The 26213-nt window shown below is 36.0% G+C and overlaps 1 protein-coding gene and 1 long non-coding RNA gene across 2 annotated transcripts in view; both read left to right on the top strand.

The window, feature by feature from the left end:
• Positions 1-256: 256 nt before the first annotated feature.
• On the top strand, positions 257-2700 carry LOC108555153 (uncharacterized). Its single transcript, XR_001890754.1, has 2 exons — positions 257-1844; positions 1954-2700. It is a non-coding gene; the product is annotated as an uncharacterized LOC108555153 (long non-coding RNA).
• A 2819-nt stretch (positions 2701-5519) lies between these two features.
• Positions 5520-26213, top strand: part of LOC108555350 (uncharacterized) — a 42699-nt gene continuing 22005 nt past the window's right edge. The window contains exon 1 of the mRNA XM_017910961.1: positions 5520-6543. Coding sequence (XP_017766450.1) covers positions 5585-6543 — 959 coding nt within the window. The 5' untranslated portion in view covers positions 5520-5584. The remainder of the gene's footprint in view (positions 6544-26213) is intronic.

The following is a 26213-nucleotide window of genomic DNA, read 5'->3' as shown; positions in this document are numbered from 1 at the left end:
AGAAATGCGTCGAGAAATCGAAACTAGAATGCCATTCGGCGGTCCTAGATAGAATTATATATTAATCAGATTAATATATGAATTTTTGAGATACAAATTGGCAATAGAAACGAATTAAAATTGACCGTAATGGAATTAACAGTAGACTCGATTTTTGTTTTTATTAAAACAGTCCATCAAAATCGAATGAGAAAACATATCATAAATAGGTATTAAATATTTTCCTGTTATTTTTGCCAAAAATTGTCATCGAAATTAGCTCGTTATGGAAATTGCAATGGCTGTAGTTATTAACTAGGTTATGGTCTTAAAGTGATTGTTTTATTGGGGAAAGGTATATTTATTCTCTTTATTTCACTTATGCGTGTAAAATCGACTCTGATGAACGAAGATCGAAATGTTAGACATTATCTATAATCACGACTATGTATCAAAAGCATGGAAAAATGGAGGAATGTGACTATGTGCGTCTGAAATGACGGAAACAGGTGCTATTCGATAGTTAAAAAGAAGAAAGAAAAGAAAAGATGGAAAACGATAACGTATTTCGGCGAAAACAAGGCACGGAAAAAGCGTATATAGGTAGATCTTTTAGGTAGAGAAAATATTTTACATAATGTACACATAGGGCACGCAAATGTACCGTGTAATAAAATATCCACGATTGAGTGTACCTATGCATGCATGGAAAACGACCCCTTAAAATATTTCTCGGTATTTGTCGATGTTTTGCGAGCTAGAATGCATTAAAGTGCATATCTACTGATTACACCTCCGAAAACATTCTTTAAACGATAATAATTTATTTTTGTAGCATTCAGATAAAATACTGAGTCCATTTTTTCAAACTCACTCGCGCTAATATTTTGTTTTCTCATTATATTATACAATTTTATGAGGTTAGGAAACACTATTATTCATTAGTAAATGAATTTCAAGAATTTATTTCTATTCGTTATCGTTCTTCGAAATACGATAGTTCTGTAACGTATGAGAAAATATAATGTACAGAATATTTGCGAAATTAATTCATTATTCCGCGAAGAATTGTAATTCTTCGTGATCTCACCGAGTGTTTTTATAGTAAAAATCGATCACGACGTCATTTCCACTTTGCCTTGAACTTGACAAAATATGCACGCTAATGAAATTATGCGAATCCGCTTAAGCGAGAATTACATACGTTTAACTCTCAAATAGACCGAATTGGATCACCGATAATACCTTATACGAACTCGTAATAAGTTATTCGATATCGATATCTCGATTAAAGTTGACGATGTATGGTAGCGTAAATCAAAATTCGCGCGCGAATCGAGTATCGCCCGGTCGATATGGACTCGCGAGAAAGATCGCAAATGGCGGCAAACACCGAGAAAGTCGATCGCTGTCAAAGAGAACTCGAGTAACCCGGCTGCGACTGGTATAACAAAAGGAGGACCCCGACGTTTTCGCGGGACGAGGTTTCATAAACGGAATTGTATACTATTAATGCGCGTATTCAAAATAGATGAAGCGTTCGATGTCCGATTATATGTTCCCGATTTGCAGTTAACAGGTTGCCGTATATCATTCTATTGTACTAACGAATCATATTTTCCATGATTTATGGATGAGGAAAACGTCCTATATCACGCAAAGTCAAACGAACGCGTTAAATAATTCAACACGTTCCGTGTATGTTACAGTCTTCACGAGTTTACGAAGAACATACCGATAAAATGTGCAATATCTCTTTCGCAACAAAGGCGACGAAACGATTCGATTACTTCGAGGATGGTGCAGTTAACTTCTTTAACTCGAACGTGCTCCATGATGTATTTTTATGGAATATCTTTCAAAAGGTTTACAAATATCTTTATCCTTATTTTGAAAATGGAAATTAGTTTAATATTCGTAGAGATACACGATGTTTGGTTACTTTGTTTTGAATAATTTAATATCTGTTTCTAGAGAAAATCGTAGGATAGAGAGTACCTTAATTTAAAAGGAAGAAGGAAAAGGAAATGGAAAAACGTAATTGGTACCTTTCGACAACGAGGAATGTATATTTTGAATTCAAACGAAATGTATTTTGTCCTTAATATTTATTTACGGCGTGTTACGTCGAAGGGTATATAGCTACTTTTTACAAAGGTACTTTTTCTAAGGAAGAAATTGAAAACAAAGACTAACGAAACAATGTTGTTTTATAATGCATAATGAAACTTTTTGAACATGTTATTACGACTTTTTCCTGGATATAAAGGGGAAAGTGTTTCAGATGTAAAGTATACATGACTAAAAAAGTACCCTTATTCTCTGTCATGGAAAACTATCTTGGATATTTTTATTCAGACGATTATCATTAAGAAGCATTTAGATAGAGACTGAAAAGAGACTGCTCGACATCGTGTTCACTGCGATCGTGGTTCACAATATTAATTATCATCACTACCCTCACTACCACGTGGCACGTGGAATGTATAGATTTATACTTGTTTGTTTATTTATTGTTAGGTAGCAAACATGAAGGAAACCACGAACAAAAAGTTCGCGGTGCAGAGAGGAGCCAACTTTTAGATCAACCTTGACTGTTTAGCCTTTAGATTTTATTAGCTTTATAAGAACGACTAAAACATTATTTTGTTGATATATATTGTACGACATTATTGATTATAAATCATGAATAATCTGTAAATATATGAGACCAATGCAAAATCTTTTATATTCTTTCAACAATTATCCACATCATCCTGATACCATTAGTTAAATATATTTGCTATATTTATCGATAGTATAACGACAATACGTTATAATTATCAAAAATTAAAATTTATTTCATTTACAATAAAATACTATTCATGTATTTATTTACAGAAGTAATATATTTAATTTTGTAATAATGCAAAATATATTGTAGAAATTTTTATCAGAGTATTATAGATGCCAGAACCCAATAGCGTATCTTTTACGTATTAACATGTAAATCACGTAAAATGACTGCAAATTTTAATTCCCAGTCTCCAAATAAAAAGATTTATTTTCAGAAACAACATTTCGAACAAATATATTAAGGTAAGTTAAATTCGAAGAATAATAGAGGATATTAAAAAATATTTTAAAAATATTTTTAAAAAATATACATATATTTAATAAAAGTAACTAGAGATATTATATGTATTTCAGCAAATATTATATCGATAAATATTTATAACATATTTTATAATGAATACCCTGTTATTTGGTTTATTTTTTATTTATTATATTCACTTCCCTGAAATTTATCTAGAATATATTTTTTATAGCGTCACAATATATTTTACTATAAAGTACATAAAGTAATTTTGGCGAATGAAATTAATTAAAATTTAAGATACTTCAATTTTCGAAACAATGCTTTCTTTGTTTAATTTTGTTATTACGTTAAAATTAAAATCATTTACGTTATTGAAAATTGTGTCGACCTCCTACAAACATAGAAGGAAAGTTTAACCGCATAATAAATTATCAATGGGAACTAAATATTTGTATATTCATACATTTTAAAAGTATGTCTTATCTTATCAGGTTTAAAATTGGCGCCAGTATCACACGTGTTATCGAGAGATTGATTATTGGGTCTATTAAATTATTTTTAGTTTTAATATAAATCAAATGATTAATTTTAAAAAATGTGTCACAGGTGTCTATTACAATACACTTATAAATAACAATAATATTTAAATATAAAGGAAAAAAGTATAAAGCAAAAAAATGCGAGTGACAAGAATAAGCGCTATATCGTATAGCGGCCATTTTGTTGCGAACACGCGCGCGCGGCTTGGCCACAAACGAAAAATAGTCTGAGTATAGTGTGCTGTGAGTACGTAGAATTTTTCTCGTGTGTGAATCGTTTACGTTGTTTTTTGTACAAAAATTGTGTCATTAACTTGAATCGAGTTCCATCACAATTAATATCGTGTTCATCATTCACGAAAGGCGTCGCTGTCAGAGAAACGTGCAAACGCGTTTGATTGGTCGGAACAAAAAAATCCGCGAAGATGCAGTCTGCATGAAATGCTACATAATGCGACGCAAATACACTAGTATGTACAATGATTGACTTCAAATATTTTATATTCTTTTGAATAAAAAATACAATTGTATAAATATTTGAATTGTGAACGTTGCACACGCGTATACTACTAGATAAATCAAAGTAAGCACGTCGGTTTACTATAATGTATGACGCACAGGAATACATGCATGCACACATAAACGCACACTTCAAAGAGGTAGAGGTCACTAGCCTTACGTACCACGGGGTCGTGTTCTCATTTTACTTCGGTACCGTGAAAACTTCTTTTAAGTATATTGCATATTGTCTTGATCGGATTGTTCCGTGACCGTCAGCCATAATGTAAAAATAAGAGTACTTTTTGAAAGAGAGAGAAAGACAAAAAGATAGAGATACAACAGGGTTGATTGACACGTCCCTGTGACTTTATACTCTTCTAGTGTGCAGTATTTTATGTGCCTTCTCTATTTGTCTTTTTCTATTTTAATATTGGCTACATATATTCAGGATTGCCATTTATCGTTAGTCTTTCACTCCTGTGTTCTTTCGGTTCGCTGTCGTAATCGAATTGTCAAAAGGAAAATAAGTGAGGTTATGAACGTGTCGGCCAATAATGTTAAACTTTGATGGTGTCATTAAGTAACTTTCAAGTCAAACAAATGTCAGAATTTATTCTGAAGTGCATTTCATATTGTGAACATAAAGTGTATTTATTAGTATAAAGTGAAAAATATATAATAGAAGGTAATTCATAATATCTGTAATACAACTGTTATAACCTTCCGTTAAATACGACTGTTTGTTGCCAAAACAAGATAAAAACGGCATATAAATAAACTATTGTTCTCTTCGTGTAAGCTATATCATTTTAATGTAATTTATAAATTTATTGCATATAAAGTTACCGAAAAATTTCATTTCTGCAAATAGAAATGGTGACATAAACGTTGGGACATCATTTACGCAGAATATAATTTCTTTAAACACTAGTGGTTAATTATAAAGTTTAATATTACCATAATACAATATCTAAAACTTTTACGTCATTTCAAACATTGAACGAAAAAACATCAAATACAAAGTTAATTATAGAGTATTGATATTCTAAATATGTTGGTATTGAACAGTTTCTTTGCACGCTTATAAAACAGTGTTTTGTATAATACTGCGGAATTCTAACCTAAAATTTTTAGATAAATTCATATTTGCGTAATCGTTTTTACCGACTATCAGTCGATAAGAGAGGTTATGTAGAAATAATTCGTAAACTATAAATTGGAAAATATTATTTGTTATTTATTTAATTAAGTTATTGATTGTAATTTTAATGCATTATATTTCTTTTTTTTACAGAATAAAAATGAAACAAACAAATGGATAATATATTGCTTGAAAGGAAAACTAAATAGTTTTACTTGACGATATACGCTCATATGGTAACATGATAACATTGAATTTGATATACCTCAAAAATTCATTATTATTTAAATGTTTATACATGTTTAAATATTGCAAATGAATCTCTAGAATAAATTACTGTAAAAAATGGCAGAGAATAAAATAGAAGATACAGATTTAATAAAAGCAGTGGATAAGAAAGAAGTATTAAACGATCCTACCACATCTTTGAAAAAGGTAGAGGATATTGAAAAGCAGGATATTTCTATTAAAAATAAATCAGAGGCAAGTGATTCTTGTGAAAAAAAATTAAAGGTGGCTGGTACTGTTGAAATAAAAAAACAAGAATCACCCTTGGATTCAGAAGGTTCGAGTAAAACTGAAAATATTACATCAGAAAATGAAAAACATTTAAAAGAAGACATAACTATGAATTCAAGACTAAATGAAGAAAGTGACGAAGAAGACTCTAAACAAGTAAATAATTCAACTTTAAAAGTTAAAGATATTACAAATACTGTATCGGAAGAAGAGGAAACGCTAAATGAAATATTAAAAGTAGTACATGAAAATTTAAGTTCATCAGAGGTCCGGCCGTTTGCAGCAGAATGTAAGAAGTTAAATCAAGAAGATAAAAGTGATAGTGAAGAAAGTAAAGAAAAGATAGACAGGGAGTCAAAGAAAGAAGATGAGAAAGAAATTGTTAATGATGAAACAGATGTTCTTACAATAGATGAAACTAGATCATCTAGAAGAGATTCCGAAACAAAGCAGTCTATAGAAATTGTTGAACATATGGAAGTTGGAATTGTAGGACCTCCTACAACAGTTAGTGAACTTATTAATGAAGAGGAACTGAGAGCAGAATCTGCGTTATCGACTGACCAAAAAGTTCAAGATCATGTAGCAGAATGGGTTCAAAATTCTGCTAAAGCTGAAGAATTGGTTGTAGAAGAAGAAGAAACATCTATCAATGATGCTCAACAAGGGAAGAAGAATATAAGAGAGAAGAGAACCAGAAAGAAGAAAAGTAATGACGTTCTTGCTTTACCTACTAGGAAATCTCAAAGAATTGTTAGCAACATCATCAAAAAAAGTATCAAATGGTGAGTAGAATTTTACCATTTTTTATATGTTTTATACTAATTTATATTTTTAAAAACTGTTACCTAAAAATTTTTAACAAAGATTTTGGACATTAATTTAAGATACACTTATTTATTATATGTCATTATTATATTCTGAAACATTAAACATTGGCTTTTTAAATTTAGTTTTTAGAAAAATATTAATTAAGTTTGTTCTAATTGGAATAAGTAAATAAAATTAATTTAATATACTCTTCAATCGAATGAAGTTGCTTCAAAGAATTTAGTAAATTGCACGAATTGCATATTATTTTCTTTTCAATTCTTCCATATTTCCTAATTCATAGGGAAAAAATACATCATTTTCTTTTCTTTATTTGTGTATCAATCTTAAATACTCTTTTACATAAGAAAGGAACAATTTAATATTATATAACGATTTATAAAGCTAATATCACGCTTTATATTCTAAAAGACATCAAAATAACCAAATAAATAAAATCTCTTCAAACCAAAATCTAAGGACAGTGAAACGTATTGAACATTTTGCATAATTTATAACATTCTGTTAAAATACAAATTATCTTAACAAAATAAGTAGTAACATTAAAACATAATATTTAATTTCCTCATTTTGAGGTTAGCGAATATTAGCGTATAAGTCGTAACTTTCATTCTGTCTATTCTGCTTTACTTCAAAATAAGGAGAAATATCCATTTTACAAATAAAACGATAACGTGTTCTCCAGACGATTATTATCAAAAGCCAAAGATCGTTGTTTCCCCATTTCGAAACGAACGTTCTCGTTACACGGACGTCGGATTCGCGTTATCAAATTCCATCAGACGTCGTCAGTCGATGTCGCCAAGTGCTGATCGACATGCCAATTACAGAATCGTTTCTCGACGTTATTTCGTTTGATCCACGATGGCACGAAGAAACGCGTGTGTACGTGTGCATTTCGAAAGGAACACATCGCGATGAAGAATTGAGACACCGCGTGCAGAATCGTCTTTGTAACGAGGTTGCGGTCGTTACCGTGCACGCTCTCCGGCGTGGAGAACGGCCGCTCACTCGGCACCGACAAATTCGATGGCGAAAAGCGCTTCCACGGCGTCGCTCTACTTCCTTTTTTCGCTGTAATCGTCGATACTATCCAAGATTGGCGTTATCGGCCGATAAAGTCGGGATAAGAGCAGCACTGACGAGCGCGCAAACGCACGCTAACGATGTGGAATCAGAGAAGTGGGAGAGAGAAAGGAAAAAAACGGGGAGAGAAATATTGACCGTAGGACGATAAGCAGCGCGGTAGTGTCGATAACTGGACGACTATTTCTGCCGTTGTCTTCTTCTCTCACTTACCTGCTATATAGAACAGCAGATATTTTCTCTTCTTTTTCTTTTTCCACGTTTCACCGTATTTTTATTTTTGTCTTTCTCTTTCCTTAGTAAACAAGTATTCCGGCTTATCCATGAGATAATACCGATCGGGCTTTGAGTATTTCGTATCGTTGCAACAGGAAACACACAAAAAGCGCGACGATCGAGTTTGGTCGTTAACCCCTCGCGCTCGGAATTGTACTTCCTCGAATTGATTGGTTACTCGGAAATCTCGCGGTCGAGCATGAACCGCCTGTTCGTATTTAGCTTATCAACCGGGCACCTTTTTTAAATGGCGTATGTAATACTGGCACATATACGAAATGATTCACATTACCGTCTGTTGTGAAACAGTGAATATGAAAAAAAGATACGCTTTAAATTTTCCTAAGAGTGGGGGCAATAAATATCGATAATATCCATTCCTTACAAACCGTATGGGATTAAGTATTTAATACGTCGATAATTAGATATATAAGTCGCGATTCCTAATCATATCTATAATAACTATATATTCGATATCTGTTTTGAAGGACGTCATTCGCTTAAAAATGATGCATCTCGTTTGAACGAAGCAATAGATTTTATATTCGAAGGTCAAGCGCAAAAATTATTTCATTTTTTCATGAAACGAAATATCAACGAATAGGTTAGATACATGTACATCAACGAAAAACGTGTAATCGTTATATTAATTCTTATTATCTGCGGTGGAGGGGGGCGGGGGCTTATAACAAGCAATCAGATTTTTAAGAATCGCGAAATTTATTAAATTACGCGATCTGTTATGGATGTTCGAGTTAGCTACGTTACATAAAGGTTAAAGAAGTCTAATACGAAGGTCATAACACCAGTGATGACAATCTTCTGCGTTGCTACTTCTATTTACCACTCTTACAATAGCTCCGTCGATAATGCCATGGAAGGGTAGTAGATCAATTTACAATCTCCTTTGGATGTATCAACGATTACAATATAGATAGAGTTATCGTAATATTTTGAATACGTACGAAGGAAATATGAGGTAAAATTTTCATTTGTTTATAGAATTTGAAATATATTAAATAAATATTAAATAATTAATATTTAATTTTCTATACATGTATAGGCAATTTTTTAATTATTATAAATAATTGAAAATTAAATATTTACCTGCATCGTACAACCTTGCGTGATTAATTGCAGTTTATTGAATAACGTATTTAATTAGCATAAGTATATAGCTGAATCAGCAGTTTCTAAGAAAGGGATGAAATCATAAGTTTTCATAATTATTGAAGTAAGTTTGTTTTGAGTCACGACCAGAAACTTTCTCGAAGCTTCCCAAACAGCTGCAAAGCGACTTTTGCTTGTTCAAAAGGTTCCATATCTTGGTAGCCACTGGTTCGATGGTCGCTAAGGGCTTCTATGGAGCAAGAATAATCTTTCTTTACAGGCGAAATGCCTATTATTCTTTTGGTTCCTAACTATGAAGCGGACCTCGTAAAGCTACCAAAATTTAAAAATTTAAAAATTCTTCACAATATTGTTACATATTTTTTCTATGTAACCTGAGTGAAAATAATTTTTCCCGAATTTCAAAAAGTTGAATCAATTTTGGAACTATAACTTTGGACTAATATCTATAGTGATATACTGTTATTGAATTGTGTGTGTGTGTATAAACACACATATCTACATAACCTCAACAATGGTCTTAAAGCCTACATTAAATTCCTCCGTAATTAAGCAGAATTATATTGGACTTCCCTGAGTCTAAATCCGTATTTACAAGTGAAATGACAATTGGTGGCAATAAATTTCGTTTATACCATATCCCTGGTAAATTTCAATACTTCACTGATCAACGACATAGTAATCGTAAAACAATTATTTCTGGGCGCAGCGAGCTGGGCAGGTAACCTAGCCATTCGCCATAAACTACCTCCAAACACGTTCGAATGGAACTCTCGTCCGTTCAAGGACAGAAAAACGTTGGAACTACCTGAGCTATTCCCGCGATCTGCGCTAACGGCAGGTACGGGGCTATGGAAATCAATTTGAATTGCAGCTCATTTACCCTTGCGTACCGACTCGACCTTGAACGATGCCAGCGCCCCACAACAGTCGGTACGAAAAACGCGACGATACGTTGCTATTGTATTAATTACGTGGCGCGACCGTTTACTTGTCTATCGGTTGGAAAGAACACGTATACCACGGTCTGGTCCCAGGCCAAGGCTGGTCTCACCCCGCAGCCCGGATGAAAGTGGAGCGGTCTGCGAGCGGGAGGGGCGTTAATCCCTGCGAACGGTACCATAGAAACGGTACCGGTGGGGTCGTTACGTGTGCCTGCAGACCGGCGGCGTCGAGCCACCACTCCGGGCTACTCCGGTACCAGATACACGCCGGTGTGCGTGCGAGCGAGAGACCACGATATAATCCAGCCCAAGGCCCCCCTAAGAAAAGGGGAAGGTCTTCTTTGTCCCTCGGTCCCTCGGGCGAAGGACCGCGCGGCCAGATGTCGGCTGACGATCCTTGCGACTGCGTCGACATGCTCGCACTCACTCACGCGCTTCCTTATCCGTGTGCGTGCGCGTCCCTCTCGACGTAGGCGTACGCATGCGCACTTGCGCCAGCGATCCCGTGTCGCTGCACGCTCACGGGTATTGCGTATCCTTCGTGGGTATTTTTGGTGACCGTGCGCGGCCGTACCAACGCGGAACACGCGGTTTTCTCTACGCGAGAACACACGCAAACCCTTCGCCCTCTTTCCACCGTGTCCCCAAGCACGGTTTCTTTGTCCATGGTGCCGTGGAGGAGGGTGAAGCTGCTTTTCGGTAGATTGCAAGGTGGACGCGAATTTTCGCGCAGACTTGGCCTGGGGAAGATTGTTGCTGTTTTCAATGCATGGTTCGGAGCATAGTCTTTTCGGCCAGCTGCGGGGAGGCTGGCAGTTTCTTCGCGATGCCTACAGCGCTTTAGGCGGTAGCTTGTATTGTTCCTTCAGATTCGTGGCGCTAGTGTCGCGCTAGCAATAGAACCTCTCGTAGGCTGGGTCTTGATAAGTAGAAATGGTAGTATTATCGTGTTACGATAAATGATGAATTGAGCCTTTGTACTCGGAGTATTTTTTTATTTCACTGAGAAGATTCTTGGTAGTAAAAATTCTGCTTTGCAAAGGAAGAAAATTATGAATTTATTTATGTAGTAATTTCGGTCACGTTCCTGTTTTATTCGTAGGAAATAAAAGTAACAAGTTGATGAACATTGATCTTTCAAATAAGAATTTTGTTCAAAAGTCGGTGATGATTGAATATTGTAATTAATATCTGTTTCCCACATTTATATGTACTTGATCTACATCGCTCCTTCGCAAAAACACACTGAAAAATGTTATTAACTGTGTTCTGAGAATTTTTGTTGATATTTACTACATAGAAATTATTATTCGTGTATCTGTACCTTAAATTACGCCGCACAAAATTCCAAACTAAAAATTTCCAATGCGAATCTCGAAATTGTCTGTAAATAAAATTTAAACTATGAAAATATCAATAACATCCTAAAATACTTAAAACAAATAATACACAGTGTTTGTCAAATACCGATATAGTGCGTGGATCGCAGATAAGAAAAGAAATAAAAATAAACAAAAAATAGTATTTTTAAGGAATTTTTCTCATCCAGCCAGGTCCGTGGAATATTTTACGACAAAGGTTTCCCTTCGGTGAATATTTTCTAGTAGGCACACGCGTTGGTCCGCGCCTGTCAGCCCTTCGGGATCCCTCAAGTGTGCGTAGTGGTACCATTGCTCGATGTTGGAGAGCAGTCTGGCTCCGGCGTGAGGGAGACGCTTTTTCGCTTGTATGAACGCACCTAGCCATCGAGGTCCCTTCTTCGTCGGTGTAACGGCTGTTTCCTGGAATTTCCTAGGTATCAGGGTCCGAAGTTCGCCGATTCGGGCGGTTTCCTGCGCGGCCTTGAAGGTTTGGTACCTGAGACGCTTTGAAAACGCTTTGTCTTGGAGGGATAAGACGTTGCTCGGTCGGTGGACAAGGATTCCAAGGACTGGGAATATTTCGACTGAAAATATAACCTCGCTGACACTTTGCTCGACGTCTTTTCGATCATTTCGACCTTCTCTCTAGCGTGTCACCGAACACTTAGGATACTCGAGGTGAAGGCAAGGAGAGTACTAATCGTTCGACGAATTGGTCCGATTGGTTTGTTTCTCAGGTCTGAAACGAGTTTCGAAACGTAGCAGCCTGGAAGGAAGCGTAGATCCCTGAACGGTACCAGAGGTACCGTTTCCTCATTTACAATTGGAGTTGGCATTTCGCGTGGATCCTCGAGGTTCGATCGAAATCGGAGAAGGACCGTGCACCCCGCCCAGCTGTCCCCGATTTTGACCTGTGTTGGAAGGTCGAAAGCAGGCTGCGTAGGCCGTAGAGTTACCATCGAGTTCGTGGAACTCGTCGAATTTCGAGGCTGAGGCTATCGCGGTCGCGGGGCCTGTCTATTGTGTAGGAATAAATTCGTGAAAGTGGAAACCACGGTGGAAGATTATTTGGCAGAGCCATTAGAACTCGTGTATTATTTGCCCGGAGTGTAAGAAATCGTTTAGGATCTATTAACCAGTGCAGTGGCGCGGGGTTGGCCCATGCTTTTGTCCTGACCAGACGGGACCCTTTAATTAGAACGTTTTAATACACTGGTCTAAGAAAAGAAAGCAGGTATTGAATGATAGAGTATACCAATTTTGGGAGCACGGTGGTCGTAAATATAATTCCCCTGCTTAAGGTTAAAGTTCGTTCTACTTTTCCCGAAAATAATAATACCCAAATTTATTTGAACTTCCAGTTCCATTCTTGTCATACTTTCTATATTACTATATATATGTACCATACAGTTATTTTTAGTATTATTATTTTATATTCGGTTTTATTCTTATTAGTCTTGGTAGTAATTTATGGTACTTTTAATAGTATTTGGTATTATAGTCTTTGCACTTTAAATTCACCCTTTTGCACATCAAGTACTGGTATATAATACTTTATTTAGAATATACTATATATAGTATTATTATTAGTGTTTATTATTATTTTTCATTCGGTTTTATTCTTATTAGTGTTGATATTAATTTATGGTATTTTTAATTGTATTTGGTATTATAGTCTTTGCACTCTAAATTCACCCTTTTGCACATCAAATTCACAAGTAGTAAATAATATTTTATTGAGAATGTACTATAGTATTATTTTTTATTCGGTTTTATTCTTATTAGTGTTGGTATTAATTTATGATATTTTTAATTGTATTTGATATTATAGTCTTTGCACTTTAAATTCACCCTTTGGCACACCAAGTACTCGTACATAATCTTTTATTTAAAATGTACTATAGTATTATTATTAATGTTTATTATTATTTTTTATTCGGTTTTATTCTTATTAATATTGGTGTTAATTTATGATATTTTTAATTGTATTTGGTATTATAGTCTTTGCACTTTAAATTCACCCTTTGGCACACCAAGTACTCGTACATAATCTTTTATTTAAAATGTACTTAATAATATAAATAAAATTATAAAATTATTATTTTTTATTCATTCTTTTTATTAATGTTAGTAATAATAATAGTGTTTTTAATTCTATTTGATATTACAGTCTCTGCATTTTAAAATCAATTCAAGTATTCAACTACATAAATATTTTATTTAGGAAAGCATAAAGTATAAATTAGCTAGTAAGAAATAAAGAATTTTATTAGAAGCAATTCATTCAAGAAAAGTAAAGATATATTTGATATATCTACCATGTTACACTTTTGACAGTATCTACTATCACTAATCGTTGCCATTTATTATCATATTACACCTTCAGTGGTATTTATTATTCTTTACTTATCATCCACTAACTATTACGATTGTCCTTCATATATACTTATCGTCTACAATTAATTATTCTTCGGCATTTCATCGCTGTTTATCATCAAAAATTGTCCGTACATCCTGCCAAGTGCGAATCTCGTATCCTGACCGCGCTCGACGAAAATAGAGGGGCAGAGAATAGTGAAAAGTCATCGATCCAACGTGTATACCAGCGTACCGTCCTCCAGTTCCCAAGAAATAAATCACTCGTGAACTCCACGAGTTCTTCCATCTGCATCCTGGCGAGATGTGTCTCAGCTGTTCCAAGGTCGAAGGTCAAAAACGCGCAGCCCAATAAGGCCAAATAGACACACGCAGGGTTGGAATAATCATCATAGATTACTCCCCGGCCTCTCCTCTGCCCTAGCCCGGCTATCTGGCAACAGGTATAAATAAAATATCAGCGATGGCGGTGCCACGTAATCTCTACTTCCACTGATACCCTCCACCGTGTCGCTCTCCTCCAGTATTGCGTCGAGATAGACATCGGGCAACGAAGACAGAGGCATCATTATCATAAGCACAACAGTTAGCATCGCTAGACGATTCATCGATGTTCCACGGATAGAGACAGAGGAAAAGAATCTATTGTTAGGTCCGACCTCAGAGGTAGCTCGCACGAGGAGAAGGTGACGTTTTCATTGGTCTTTGATCTTTGGTATCCTGGTAACGCGGCAGTGACGTCATCCCGTGATCCAAGCCCGGTCGGTTACCATCCGTTACCATCGTGCAATACCACCCTCGGGCGTGCCTTCCAGCCCCTGTGCGTTTCACCACCACGGTCATCCCCCTCTTGGATATCCCCCTCGCAATTCCGCCCTCCGAACGGGCTCTGACCCCTCTTGCGCTATCGCGTTTGTAGCAATAACGAGAGGAAGAAAGAGCAGGTTCCCAACCAGACGCGATATGGGTTCCATCCTGCGAACCGATGGATGTCCCTTCCAACCCTTCCGCTCCGAGGCAGGGAAAAATTCTGACGCCGAGAACGGAGGATGATCGTTGCAAAATGGCCGCGTTTTCGGTCCCTCCGGAACCCCGACTATCGATAAGAGATTGTTGTTTGAATAAACTATATGTTTGAAAAAAACTATATTCGCATTTGATGGGGTGTTGTTGTAAATCCGCCTTAAAAAAGTCGATTTTTTTTTTTTTTATTTTCTCGAAGTATGCGCTTTGGAAATTGTTCCTGCGAAAGGATTTGTTCGAATTCGCGAAATTAGCGAAGTTACGGATGTTTAAAGTGCAGTTTACAGGTAGTGTATAATGGGGAATAGAAACTTCAAACGCGGTTTTCTTGAAACCATATTTTTTGGACTGTCTGGCGGGATATCTCGCGTTTTAGTTGATCGATTGACTCGAAATTTGGAGGAGATCTTCACCGGATGTACCTTCGTCTCGTGAACCACGGATTTCAAAATCTCATGTTTTTTTTTATTTTTGTTTACCATCCAAAGGTGAAAAGCACGAAGAAAATCAATATTTAAATTTCAAAGTGCTGCCATCTTTTGAATTTTCGAAATTTCGATGTTTTAATGGTTCGTGCTATAGTCGTGTTTATACTAATTAAGATGCTTTTTAGTTTTTTCGTTTCAGATAATCAGGTGGGCCGGAATCGTGTCAATTATTCGAGTCCGTTTTTAAAAACACGGTTTACTTAAGGCTATATAATTTCTACAATTTTCAATAATTTCGTTGAAAAAAAATTTGAAATGTTCTTTAAATATAAATAAATCTAGGTGCGAAAACTATCTACCAATATGTATTATGGTTTCCTTAGAAGAAAATCCCGAAAAAGTCGATTTTTATAGGCTGGATTACATGAAAATTCCCGTAATTCGAATTGAACAATTTCCAATTCTTTGTTTTGCGTGTTTTCTAGTTTAATTTCTCTTTTTAAGTAGTTTTTTCATAACCTGTCGCATTGAGGATAGATAATGGTGCATTTGCACACTTTTTGGACCTAAATAATAACGGCTTATTAGTTCAGGTCCCAGGTTTTGGGACCCTCTGGAACACCAACTATTAACCACTTAAGATCCCTATTTAAAAGCATGAAACGGGTAAAAAGGTCATTTTTTTCTTTCAGTTTATTGTAGACAATGTTATTACATTAAAAAGTTTAAGAAAATTAAATGTTTGAATGAACACTATGAAAGAAAGTATGCCCATAATATTACGCATTTTCACTAGGGTTGGTCAACGTATTATTACGTCCCTGAACGTTAACTGGTTAATAAGGATTATTTCATTGTTCAAATAAAAATATTTCAAATAAGAATATAGAAAAATATTTTTGTACATTCGCATTTAATTCGAAGTGAACAATTTCCAAGTCTTCATTGTACACAATTTTCGCTTCAATTGCTTTCTTAACTCTTTGGGGCACGCTGGGATTAAAAGTGTCCACCATTTTGATGCCCCGTAATGCATGCTGGGACATTTTTGGCCCCACCTCGAAATATTGCAATAGCTGCATGCGCTTAGGTTTATATTTCGTCTTATTTACGTAAAGCAGTTGGTAATACCTTCGTCAAATGTTATAAATGTATTCGCTCGTGTTGGCAACATTCAACATGCCCAGTACAGTTCATCAATTGTTGCAAGCGGAAGGTTTATTGCGACAATCTTTTTTCCTGGTTTTATGTTTTTACATTATGCGATTCCTTTATTAGTAAAAATATACCAATTTTGTTTCATTTAAAAAATGCAATAAAATTTCTGTCCAACGTGGGTCTATTTTATTATCTGAAATCTAGACACAGATGAATTTCTAGTTTCTTTTTCCTAACAACGAAGTAACCGCAAGATGGCGGAAATAGGTTATGTTTGCAAAAGTTTTTCAAGTATTAGTAAATCTAATTCGATTTATTAAAAACAAATTTCGTCAAATTGGCTTGTTTTTCGTTAATTCGTGCGATGCAAGTGGGCTAGTAATTTTCCCATCACATTTGGGGTAAATCACGTAGGACTCGCGCATTTTTGGGATCTAACAAGGAAGGAGCAAGTCCTTCGGGTGATTGATTTAGTTGAAATTTTACAGGTTTGTAGATTTAGCCACCCAGTTCAGGAAAATGTACCATTATAAGGGCATTACTCGATAGTTTTTGAGATATTTATAATTAAAGCTTTATTATTTTTAACTAGAGATTTCTTCCGAATAGTTATCGATAGTTACCAAGTGGCATTGTTGCAACATCCGAAAATTGTCACTAGCATGGGAATTTTTGGATATCGGCATTAGGTCACAACGGCACTTGATAAATATTCGAAATAAGTCTGTAATTAAAGCAATAATAAAATTCTAATCATAAATATCTCGAAAACTATCGAGTGGTTGCCGTTATAATGATATATTTTCTTGAACTGGATGACTACATCTATAAATCTATAAAGTTTCAACTAAATCTATGACCCTAAGGAGTAATACTCTCCTTGTAAGTAACTTATTGATAGTTTATTGATAGTTTAGATCTCAGAAAAATTCGAAATTTCGCCATTTTGAACGTCTTTTTATTTTTTCGTCATTCATATGATGACGAGTCGAGCAATTCGAACGATGCGTGGTGTCGGTTAATTATTATCCGTGGAGTTCAACGACGAGTTTGAGCGATGAGCTGTCCCACCAGCGATTTCGATGCAAGGATTTTGCGTCGAGGACGGATTTTTCGAATGGTGTCGATGTTCTTTCTCTTCGAAATTTCGCAAGCAGTACTGTTTTAAGGGTGAGAGGATGAATTGTAATCACTTGATTGGATTTAGTGATAGAATTATCTCGATCATACGTATGTTAGTGTATGTTAGTGAGATCAACTACGTGTCTGAGGAAATAATTTAATTTCACGTGAGGATTGTGTTTGTGTGTTTATAAAAAGGGTGTTAACTTTCTTTTTTATTTGTTTCTTTCTGTTCTTTTGGTTCTTGGACGAGTATAAATCTTTGTTCAGGAAATTACTGTATATTTCGTATCGAATGCAACGGTATCCTAATTTAACACTAAACCTACCATGGTCAAGTGAATGGAAAAGAAGCAGTTTCCATTTAAAAATAATGGAAAATTTGTTTTAAATAATGGGAATTCAAAAATAATGGAAATTTAGAAATAATGGAAAACTTTTTAAAAATAATGAAAATTTAGAAATAATGGAATTTAAAAATAATGAGAATTTAAAAATAATGGAATTTAAAAATAATGGAAATTTAGAAATAATGAGAATTTAGAAATAATGGAAATTTAAAAATAATGGAAAACTTTTTAAAAATAATGGAAATTTAGAAATAATGGGAATTTAAAAATAATGGAAATTTAGAAATAATAGAAATTTAGAAATAATGGAAATTTAGAAATAATGGAAACTTAGAAATAATGGAAATTTAGAAATAATGGAAATTTAGAAATAATGGAAAGCTTTTTAAAAATAATGGAAATTTAGAAATAATTGGAATTTAAAAATAATAGAAATTTAAAAATAATGGAAAAATTGAATTGAGAGTCATCGAGACATTGATTAATTGACACTGACAAAATGATTATACGTATATCAAAAGAAAATTCGCGAAGGCAAGTGATCAAAGTGAAAACGTTGGAATTTTTGGACTTTTGAACGAAAGTTTGGAAAACAGTGAGCAAAATTTAGACCATGGTACGTTTATTGTAAAAGAACAAAAGATGAGTCGAGATTAGGTATTAAAAATGTAAAGAAATATCCTTTTTTTTCCTGCATACATATGTAAATCTCCATTTAGAGAATCTTTGTATATTTTATGTCGGGTATAACAGCGTTTAAATTAGAAAAAAGCGCGTGGATTGTGGTTCGAATGTGAAAAATATAAAACAGTGTAAAATATTTTTTCAATACTTCAACAAGTAGCGTAAAAAATTCAGGGTTTTTATGGTTTATGTAGAACTCGGGGATTTTTAGTGGACTGGTTTGATGCAGAAGCAACAGGCGCGGTTTTGTGCGTTTCCCTGATACTCGTCAAACTCGAATACAAAACTAGATCTGGTCCAGTGGTAGCCTATTTAAATAGATGCGAGGACTAATGCTGAATAGAGGTCCCGAAAAGCGATATATGGCAGGTTTTGGCATCTGTACCAGGAGAAAGAAAGTCACTTTTGATTTCTCGACTGTAATATGTTAAATAGGGGAATTAGGTAGTAGGAATCTCTTGAGTGGTCAGTAGAAGGGAATCTTTAAATATCTTGTTATTAGAATCGACATTTAGCAAGGAAATTCTTCATTTTTAACTCTATTATATTGCTCGAAAATCCGATATTTTTTAAATCCATTTTAGTATTACACGACGATAAAAATGAAATATTCCATAATTTATTTAGATAATATTATCGATAAGAAATTATTTTAAATTACATTATTGCATAATTATATTCCTTTTTAATCGATTCCAATACATTATAATAAAAATAAAATATTACATAACATGGCCATAGGTTGCATTGTTTATAATATATTCCATAAGAAATACATGATTGTGAATTTAATTCTATTAATTTACAAATTAAATATTCTTTTATCAATTCTATTTCATGGCAAATGCAAACAAAATTTTTCATAATTTATTTTCATAATTTAATAAGGTACTCTTAAATGTTCAAGTTAAATGGTATTAAATATTAAATTAATTGCTATAAATATTAAATTAATTAATCCAATTATATATTTTTTAAATCAATTGCAATGCATAACAATAAAAAGAAATATTGCATAATTTACTTACAAAATGTTCAATAAATGTTCAATAAGGAACTCTTAACTGTTCAAATTAAATGGTATTAAATATTAAATTAATTAATCCAATTAAATATTTTTTAAATCAATTCCATTGCGTAACAATAAAAAGAAATATTTCATAACAAAACTTGACTACTTGACAATAACAAAAGCAAGATAATTATATATTACGTTATTATTATATATTATATATATTATTTAATTATTATATAATTATGGGTACATGGGTATAACATATAAAATATGGTAAAATACATAATTTATCCAGAAATCAACGGTAAAAAATGCTCGACGTTTCACATTGCTGTCAGTCGCCGAGAAATTTTCAGAAAGATTTCAACGAAGGGTGCGGCATTAAGCTTGCGCGAAACTTTTCAAACGAACCTGAACGTTTAATTATTTAAACCTCCCGGACCAGATGGAGATCTCAATAAAAAAAAAAGAAAAGGGAAAAGGGTTTGGAGATTTCGCAAAATGTCTCGCGATACGCGATATAACACACTAGTGGTGCACGGTTCTCCAGTTCTGAAAACGATCCTCCGGCGCATTGGAAACGTCCGCTTTGTGCCCAGTGTAACGGGGACAAAGAAAAGATGAATTAAACATAACTTCGTACAACCGATCGGATGGCCATACTTTATACATTACTAACCACGCGGCCACACGACAATGCATCTGCTTGCTTTTTATTTTAGCACAAGGTGTTTTCTTACGTCGAAAGTGACCGCGGGGAACCGAGTTAATTTCCAGTAAAATATCCGCACAAAACTTTCCGAGTTTTGTGTACACAGAGGGAGACCCATCGTGGTCCAGGCCCGAGCCGGAGGATCGAAACGTGCAATTGTCACAATATCTGGGGAGATTTAATCGAGGATCATGTTGATTCAATAAAATCGAAACGGCTGAAAAGAGGATTACCAAGTGTGTCGAAGTTGCTTAAGTAAAATTGCACTGCTGTGTACGTTTAATTGCCGGGACTTAAACATATTATGACTGATTATGGTCGTTAAAATTAGCAGCCTGCAAAATTATAGTCAGTAATTTATAGACGAAGATACAATGGCTGTGGGAAGAGTTCTTATAGTTCTAGGCAATCAGTTTCAGGTAAAAATTGATTCATTTTAAAAGTAGTATTTTAGTATTTTAATAGTATTTTTAAAATTACTTCATTTCGTTGGAAAAATAATTAATAGGAATTTGTTTTATTAGGAAAAGAATTGTTTTATAAATGATATACTCGGTTGGTACCTGAAGGGGACACCAAAAGTGAGGGAATTTTGGAATTTTTGAGAGAGAAATTGCGAGGTATATTGGATTAAACGTTTCTTTTTATTGGACATAAGGAAATATTTTTATACTTTGGGGAAATATTTTATTACTCCGGGGCTTGCAATTTTTTATTGGAAAATCTACAGGTGTTTCAACTGTTCTTGGTATTATAGCGATTGTTGGTGTGCAGGTAGCGTTCATCGTGATTAACACAAAGCTAAATATGATAGATGTTCTTAGAGTTAAATGAATTATTCTGGAATTATATTTCCCGAAATGAAATTTTTTCCGCCAGAAATATACTTCCTCCGTCATAAACAGAGTTTATGTGATTAATAAAGGATAACATCAATTTTAGATACGATCTCCATAAAAATTTATGACGAATTTGCTTTATGTATCCTCGCGACGCTTTAAGAAACGTGAAATTCGAAAAAGAGAATTGTTTCAAGCTCACTGAACGGATTATAACCACATTTTTTTTTTAGTTCATCTTACAAACGTGGCCGATATATTTTTAAAATATCGTACATTCAATTGGAAACGAAAATTTATTTCAACTTCAGTAAATAGATCATAACCCCCTTTTCCTTTACATTGGATTTAAAAATATTACTAACACGTTTTTAATATATTGTACTCACATTTTATACAAAGCAAAAGGATACTTTATTCCAAGTTCGCTAAATGAATTATAACCTCTTCTTTATTGTTACTAGTTACTAGTAACTATATTAAATGTTACTAGTACACTCTTAGAACATGGTACTTTCATTTTATACAAAAAGAAAAAGGATACCTTATTCCAAGTTCACTAAATGAATCATAACCTCTTCTTTATTGTTACTAGTTACTAGTAACTATTTAGTTATTTAGTAACTATTAACTATTATTTAGTAACTATCCTAAACGTTATTAGTACATTTAAAAAATATCGTAATTGCAACTAATCCAAGAAGAAAAAGGATATTGCTCTAACCCATTACGCGCGAGCTCGCCCATAATGTTAAATTCAGAAGATTTCAACGATCCGTCACGCGATATCCAAACCACCTAGCCAGCATCCATCCGCGCCTCCATTATCGCGCGAATTTTCCCGCCCGCGTTCCTTAGTTTAATCTTACCCGTACCGCCTCGCGCCACGCGTACACGCGGTGATCGATCATGTTCGTCGGATGCTGTCGAGGTGACAGAGCGAACAATCGCGCTGTCCACGAGGCCTCGGCGTGTCCGCACGGCGACTCGAAAGCATCTCCGCGCTGACGGATTCGGGAAGCCACTCGAATTCTCCGGAGACTTGGACAGACGAAGTTGGCAGGTTTTGGCAGGCAAGCAGGCACAGGCAAGCAGCGCAGGCAAAGAGAGGGTGGCTTGGACTTCGGTTCGGATGGCGGGTATTGATCCTAGCGAACCTAGCAGCGGGGTGGCCGGGACCCCGCCTCAAGGATGAAGGGTGTCTCCCCTTCTCTCGTCCCCTTTCGCTTGAGCCTCACAGTCAGCCAGTGTTAAAGCGAGACGAAGATAGGAAGAACCACGTGAGTGGGGTGGTTGCCCCTTAAGAGAGGGGTGAACCACCTAGAACGCGCCGTGTACCAAAGATACCATCCCTTAGGCCGGTGTAATAAGCGGCCGAAGTGGAAAGCGAGAGCCGAGAGGCAACCTGGAAACGATGGAAAATCTTGAGAAGCCAGGTGAGCCCACCGAAGCCTCCTTTCCGTCCTTTCCGTCCTTTCCGTCCTTTCCCTTCAATAATACCACGCCGCGTGGTTTCTTTTACCGCTACACCTTCCCTCCACTTCCCTCTGCCTGCTGGAGAACCGTCGCTGCACTGGCCTCGCCACGCGCCCGACGTAAATTTCGCTCTATACCGTTCCACGCCTGCCCACCGCCGCTGAAACCACACGTAGTACGTGGGAACTGCAAGTAGACGAGTGGCGACCGTTCCATTCCAGGGGATACGAATTTTTCTCCTTCCGGACGCGTCGTACGATCGTCTTTATCGACGATAGGCTCGGACGTCGCACCAGCCGATCGTGACGTCATACTTTTTCTATGGTAACGCAGATATATTTTCTTGCGTGCAAATGCTTTGACCAGTGAGTCACTAACTTCACCGGCGTACTTACACGAAGTGATTCGCCTGAAGTATTTCTCCTATGCGAATATTCGTTATCATTTTTATGAAAGGAATCGGAAGAATGTGAAAATAGTAAAGAAAATTTTTTCCTAGGGAGGGGGGTTATCTACACTGTCGGTAAGGTAGTAATTTACCATTCTAGTTGTATATAGATTTATGTTTGGTTACGTTAGCGGTATATTATTTGCGTCATTGGGTAAATAGGAAGAAGCTTCCTGTGAGGCATATATTTACAAGTGTTAAAGAGACGCTGTCGAAGAGAGGAAAAAATAGATGGTAGGGAACTGGTCACCGGTACCATCTCACGGCCGCCCTCGGGCAGAAACTTTTCGATCTTCTGCGTGCTCAGCGAATGCGCCGGAGTACGCATGCTCCGGTGTTCATACTAGCAGACTCATGTGCGAAGATGGGTTGGCACCAGGCACATCAAGTTCCGATTACGGTTTCTGGCGACACAGTATACACTCCCATGGCCGCGCAATTATTGTCGCCTTTATGACGACGTGGCTCACGTACTAGCAATCTCACGTTGGGTCCAATCAATGGGAAATGTCCAGCGGAATTCGTTAATATTTTACTTTCCCATTATCCGAAATCGAAATATTAATCGCAACGTTATTTACAATAATTTGCAATAACATTCCCAAAATGGCCATTAGAAACGTTGAATATTTTAAAAACGATTATACCCTGGACCCCATTTAAGCAACATATCCGAGATAATTATTTCGAAACGAGGGAAAAAAAATCGCAGGGGAAAGTAATCGTAAATTTCGAGTACTATAGCATGATGGTATAATTGATTTCCAAACGTAAACCCGTGGATTCGAGAACGCAGCCGCGGCTAAAGAAGCAGAACAGCGACGAAGGTGATAGTCACGACGTTGAACGGCCTATCGCAGAATATTTCCGTTTCTAGCAGATAACGGCGGGGCAGATTAAAAGAAAAGGCGCTGAAATCGCTCGTGGCTCGATGTGGACAACCCACGGCGAGGCCAGGCCTCGTTCGTCCCACGACGAAGATTTTTCGACCTGTAGCCGAGTCGCCGTGTAAAACGGCAAAAGAGAGTCGCAGCTGCGCATCCTTCTTGGTCGTTCTCCAGGCGGTCGTGTCTGGTGGCCCCAAGTTGGAGACGCCTCGGCTTATTTCCCTCCTGTGCCAGCTGTGCGGAGCGCCCGCACACAGGCTGCCCTGCTAAGACGAGCGTCAACGCAACGAGGATGGACAAAGACAAGGATAGCCTGATCGGGTTCTAATATTGGACGGAGAAAGAAAGAACAACCGTTCTAGCCGGCCGAGAGAGAAAGAAACGGAACGTGCTCTAGTACCCGTGACGGAGAGAGACAAACGATCGCGTATCGCGCGGAGTAGACAGAGATGGCGAGCTTCCCCGTCTCTCTCTTTCTCTCCGCGTTGGACCAAGAAAGAAGACGAGTCTTGGACAACAGGGGAGAAAGAGAAAGGCTACCCTCGATCGTTCCATGGTGGGGTCAGGTTGCCACGGAGGTTCGGAGGGGAGAGTGAGACCACCGGAAATCGGTCTGTCCTTATTTGAGAGGCCGCGTGAACCACACCGAGGTCTGGGCTTTCGTGCCTGCTTCTCCTCTTTTCGATGGCTTCTCTTTGGCTCCACGCGCTCGAAAGAGGAACGCACCGGCCACGCATCCAGGCAAAAACTCTCCGAGTGAACCTCCATGAAGATGTTTCTGTTTGAACACGCTTCTGGTACCAGGACGTCGTCGGTTTCCGCAGAAGCGTTCCGAGAAAATCGTTCGGCCGGGGCAGAGAGGAGAAAGAGCCGTTGGGAACGTGGGGGAGATACCTCGGCGCGTTCGTCGCGCTGGTTATACGATATCGCAAAAGGGGAAAGATCCTCGTCGAGAACCGATGGGAAGCTGTTGCGTTGCAGGAGAACGTTTGTCTTGGAACTGGAGCATCTACACCGTGCCTTGTCGAAGACCTTCTGTTATTGATGGCGATACGGGGGATTATTTTTACTGCATGCTAAAGATAACAACAAATAACTTGGATTTTTTTTTTCCACCATGCTGGATCCGTAACGAAATTATACCGGCTTTGTATATCAAACTGCTATAAAAATATCAATAATTTTTATATGTTAACAATCCCTATTCCAAATTTTATTTTATTTCATCGAATGGACGAAATTTTTTGTTCTACGTTTAAATTATTTAAAGTTTAAAATCACGAATCGAAATGTAATTTTGAATAGCGTCGTTTGGGGGCGTTGAGTGACGCGGAGGAGCTAGAGAGTGAAATACAAAATGGAATATAGTTGTAGAGGCCTAGTTACTTGTATAGAACATTCGCGCTTATGTTTTATCTGACGAAGGAAATCTGTCTATCGTGTACAGAGTAAACTTGTAATATAACAACTCGAAACCATTAATCCCACTAATACACGGAAGAACATTTATTATCTGCTGCGCGTGTCTTCATTATCAAACCAAAATGGCCGCTGTGGTGAACCGTGTATCGCTCGGATAGATTGTTAATTTATTTCTCTCGCCCTTGAGGATCTTCCGTAGGCTAGTTCCTTATCAGAGATAATATAGATCGCGAAAATCTAGATTTCACGCGAGTATGCAACTTGGAAGCTTCTTTGAACCTAACTATTTAGGTTAACTGGTTAACGATTATTAAGTGGCTTAGAGCGATAAACGTGTTTCTTTATTTTTATTCGACCACGAGTTATTTCACAAAATAATTTCCAATATAATATTATTTATAATATTTTTTCTTTTCGAACGTAATATATTTTTTACATTATATTATATTTATTTATACTTAGTTATTTATATTATATTTATTAATACTTTATATTATACTTAACATTTTGAGAATGTTGATTTATGAAGAAAAATGTAAAACTTTTCAAAGTATTTTAATTATTTGCAACTTTAATTTTTATTATTCCACGTTAGGATTTAGCGTTATCTTCGATAAGAGAGAGTTTTATTTTAAACTGGATAGACGAGGAACTTTCTAAATGTTGTAAAAAACACATTCCGTTATCATATTTGCATTAAAATTACAACACTGATATTTATTTATCGATTTTGAGTAGTTATTATTACAGAAAAAATTAGGCAAGAACGCAAGGCCTAAATATTTGATTTTCCGCAATATTTTACGATATAAATCGAAATATTCTTTTTCGCAAAAATGTCAAAGCACGTTGATCACTTTTCCTCCATAATTTTTAATATAAATAA

The sequence above is a fragment of the Eufriesea mexicana genome, unplaced genomic scaffold (genome assembly GCF_001483705.2).
Source record: "Eufriesea mexicana isolate 0111107269 unplaced genomic scaffold, ASM148370v2 scaffold474474847, whole genome shotgun sequence".
In the NCBI taxonomy this organism is placed as follows: domain Eukaryota; kingdom Metazoa; phylum Arthropoda; class Insecta; order Hymenoptera; family Apidae; genus Eufriesea; species Eufriesea mexicana.
Note: the sequence above shows the minus strand (reverse complement) of the source record. Positions and strands in the feature narration are given on the sequence as shown.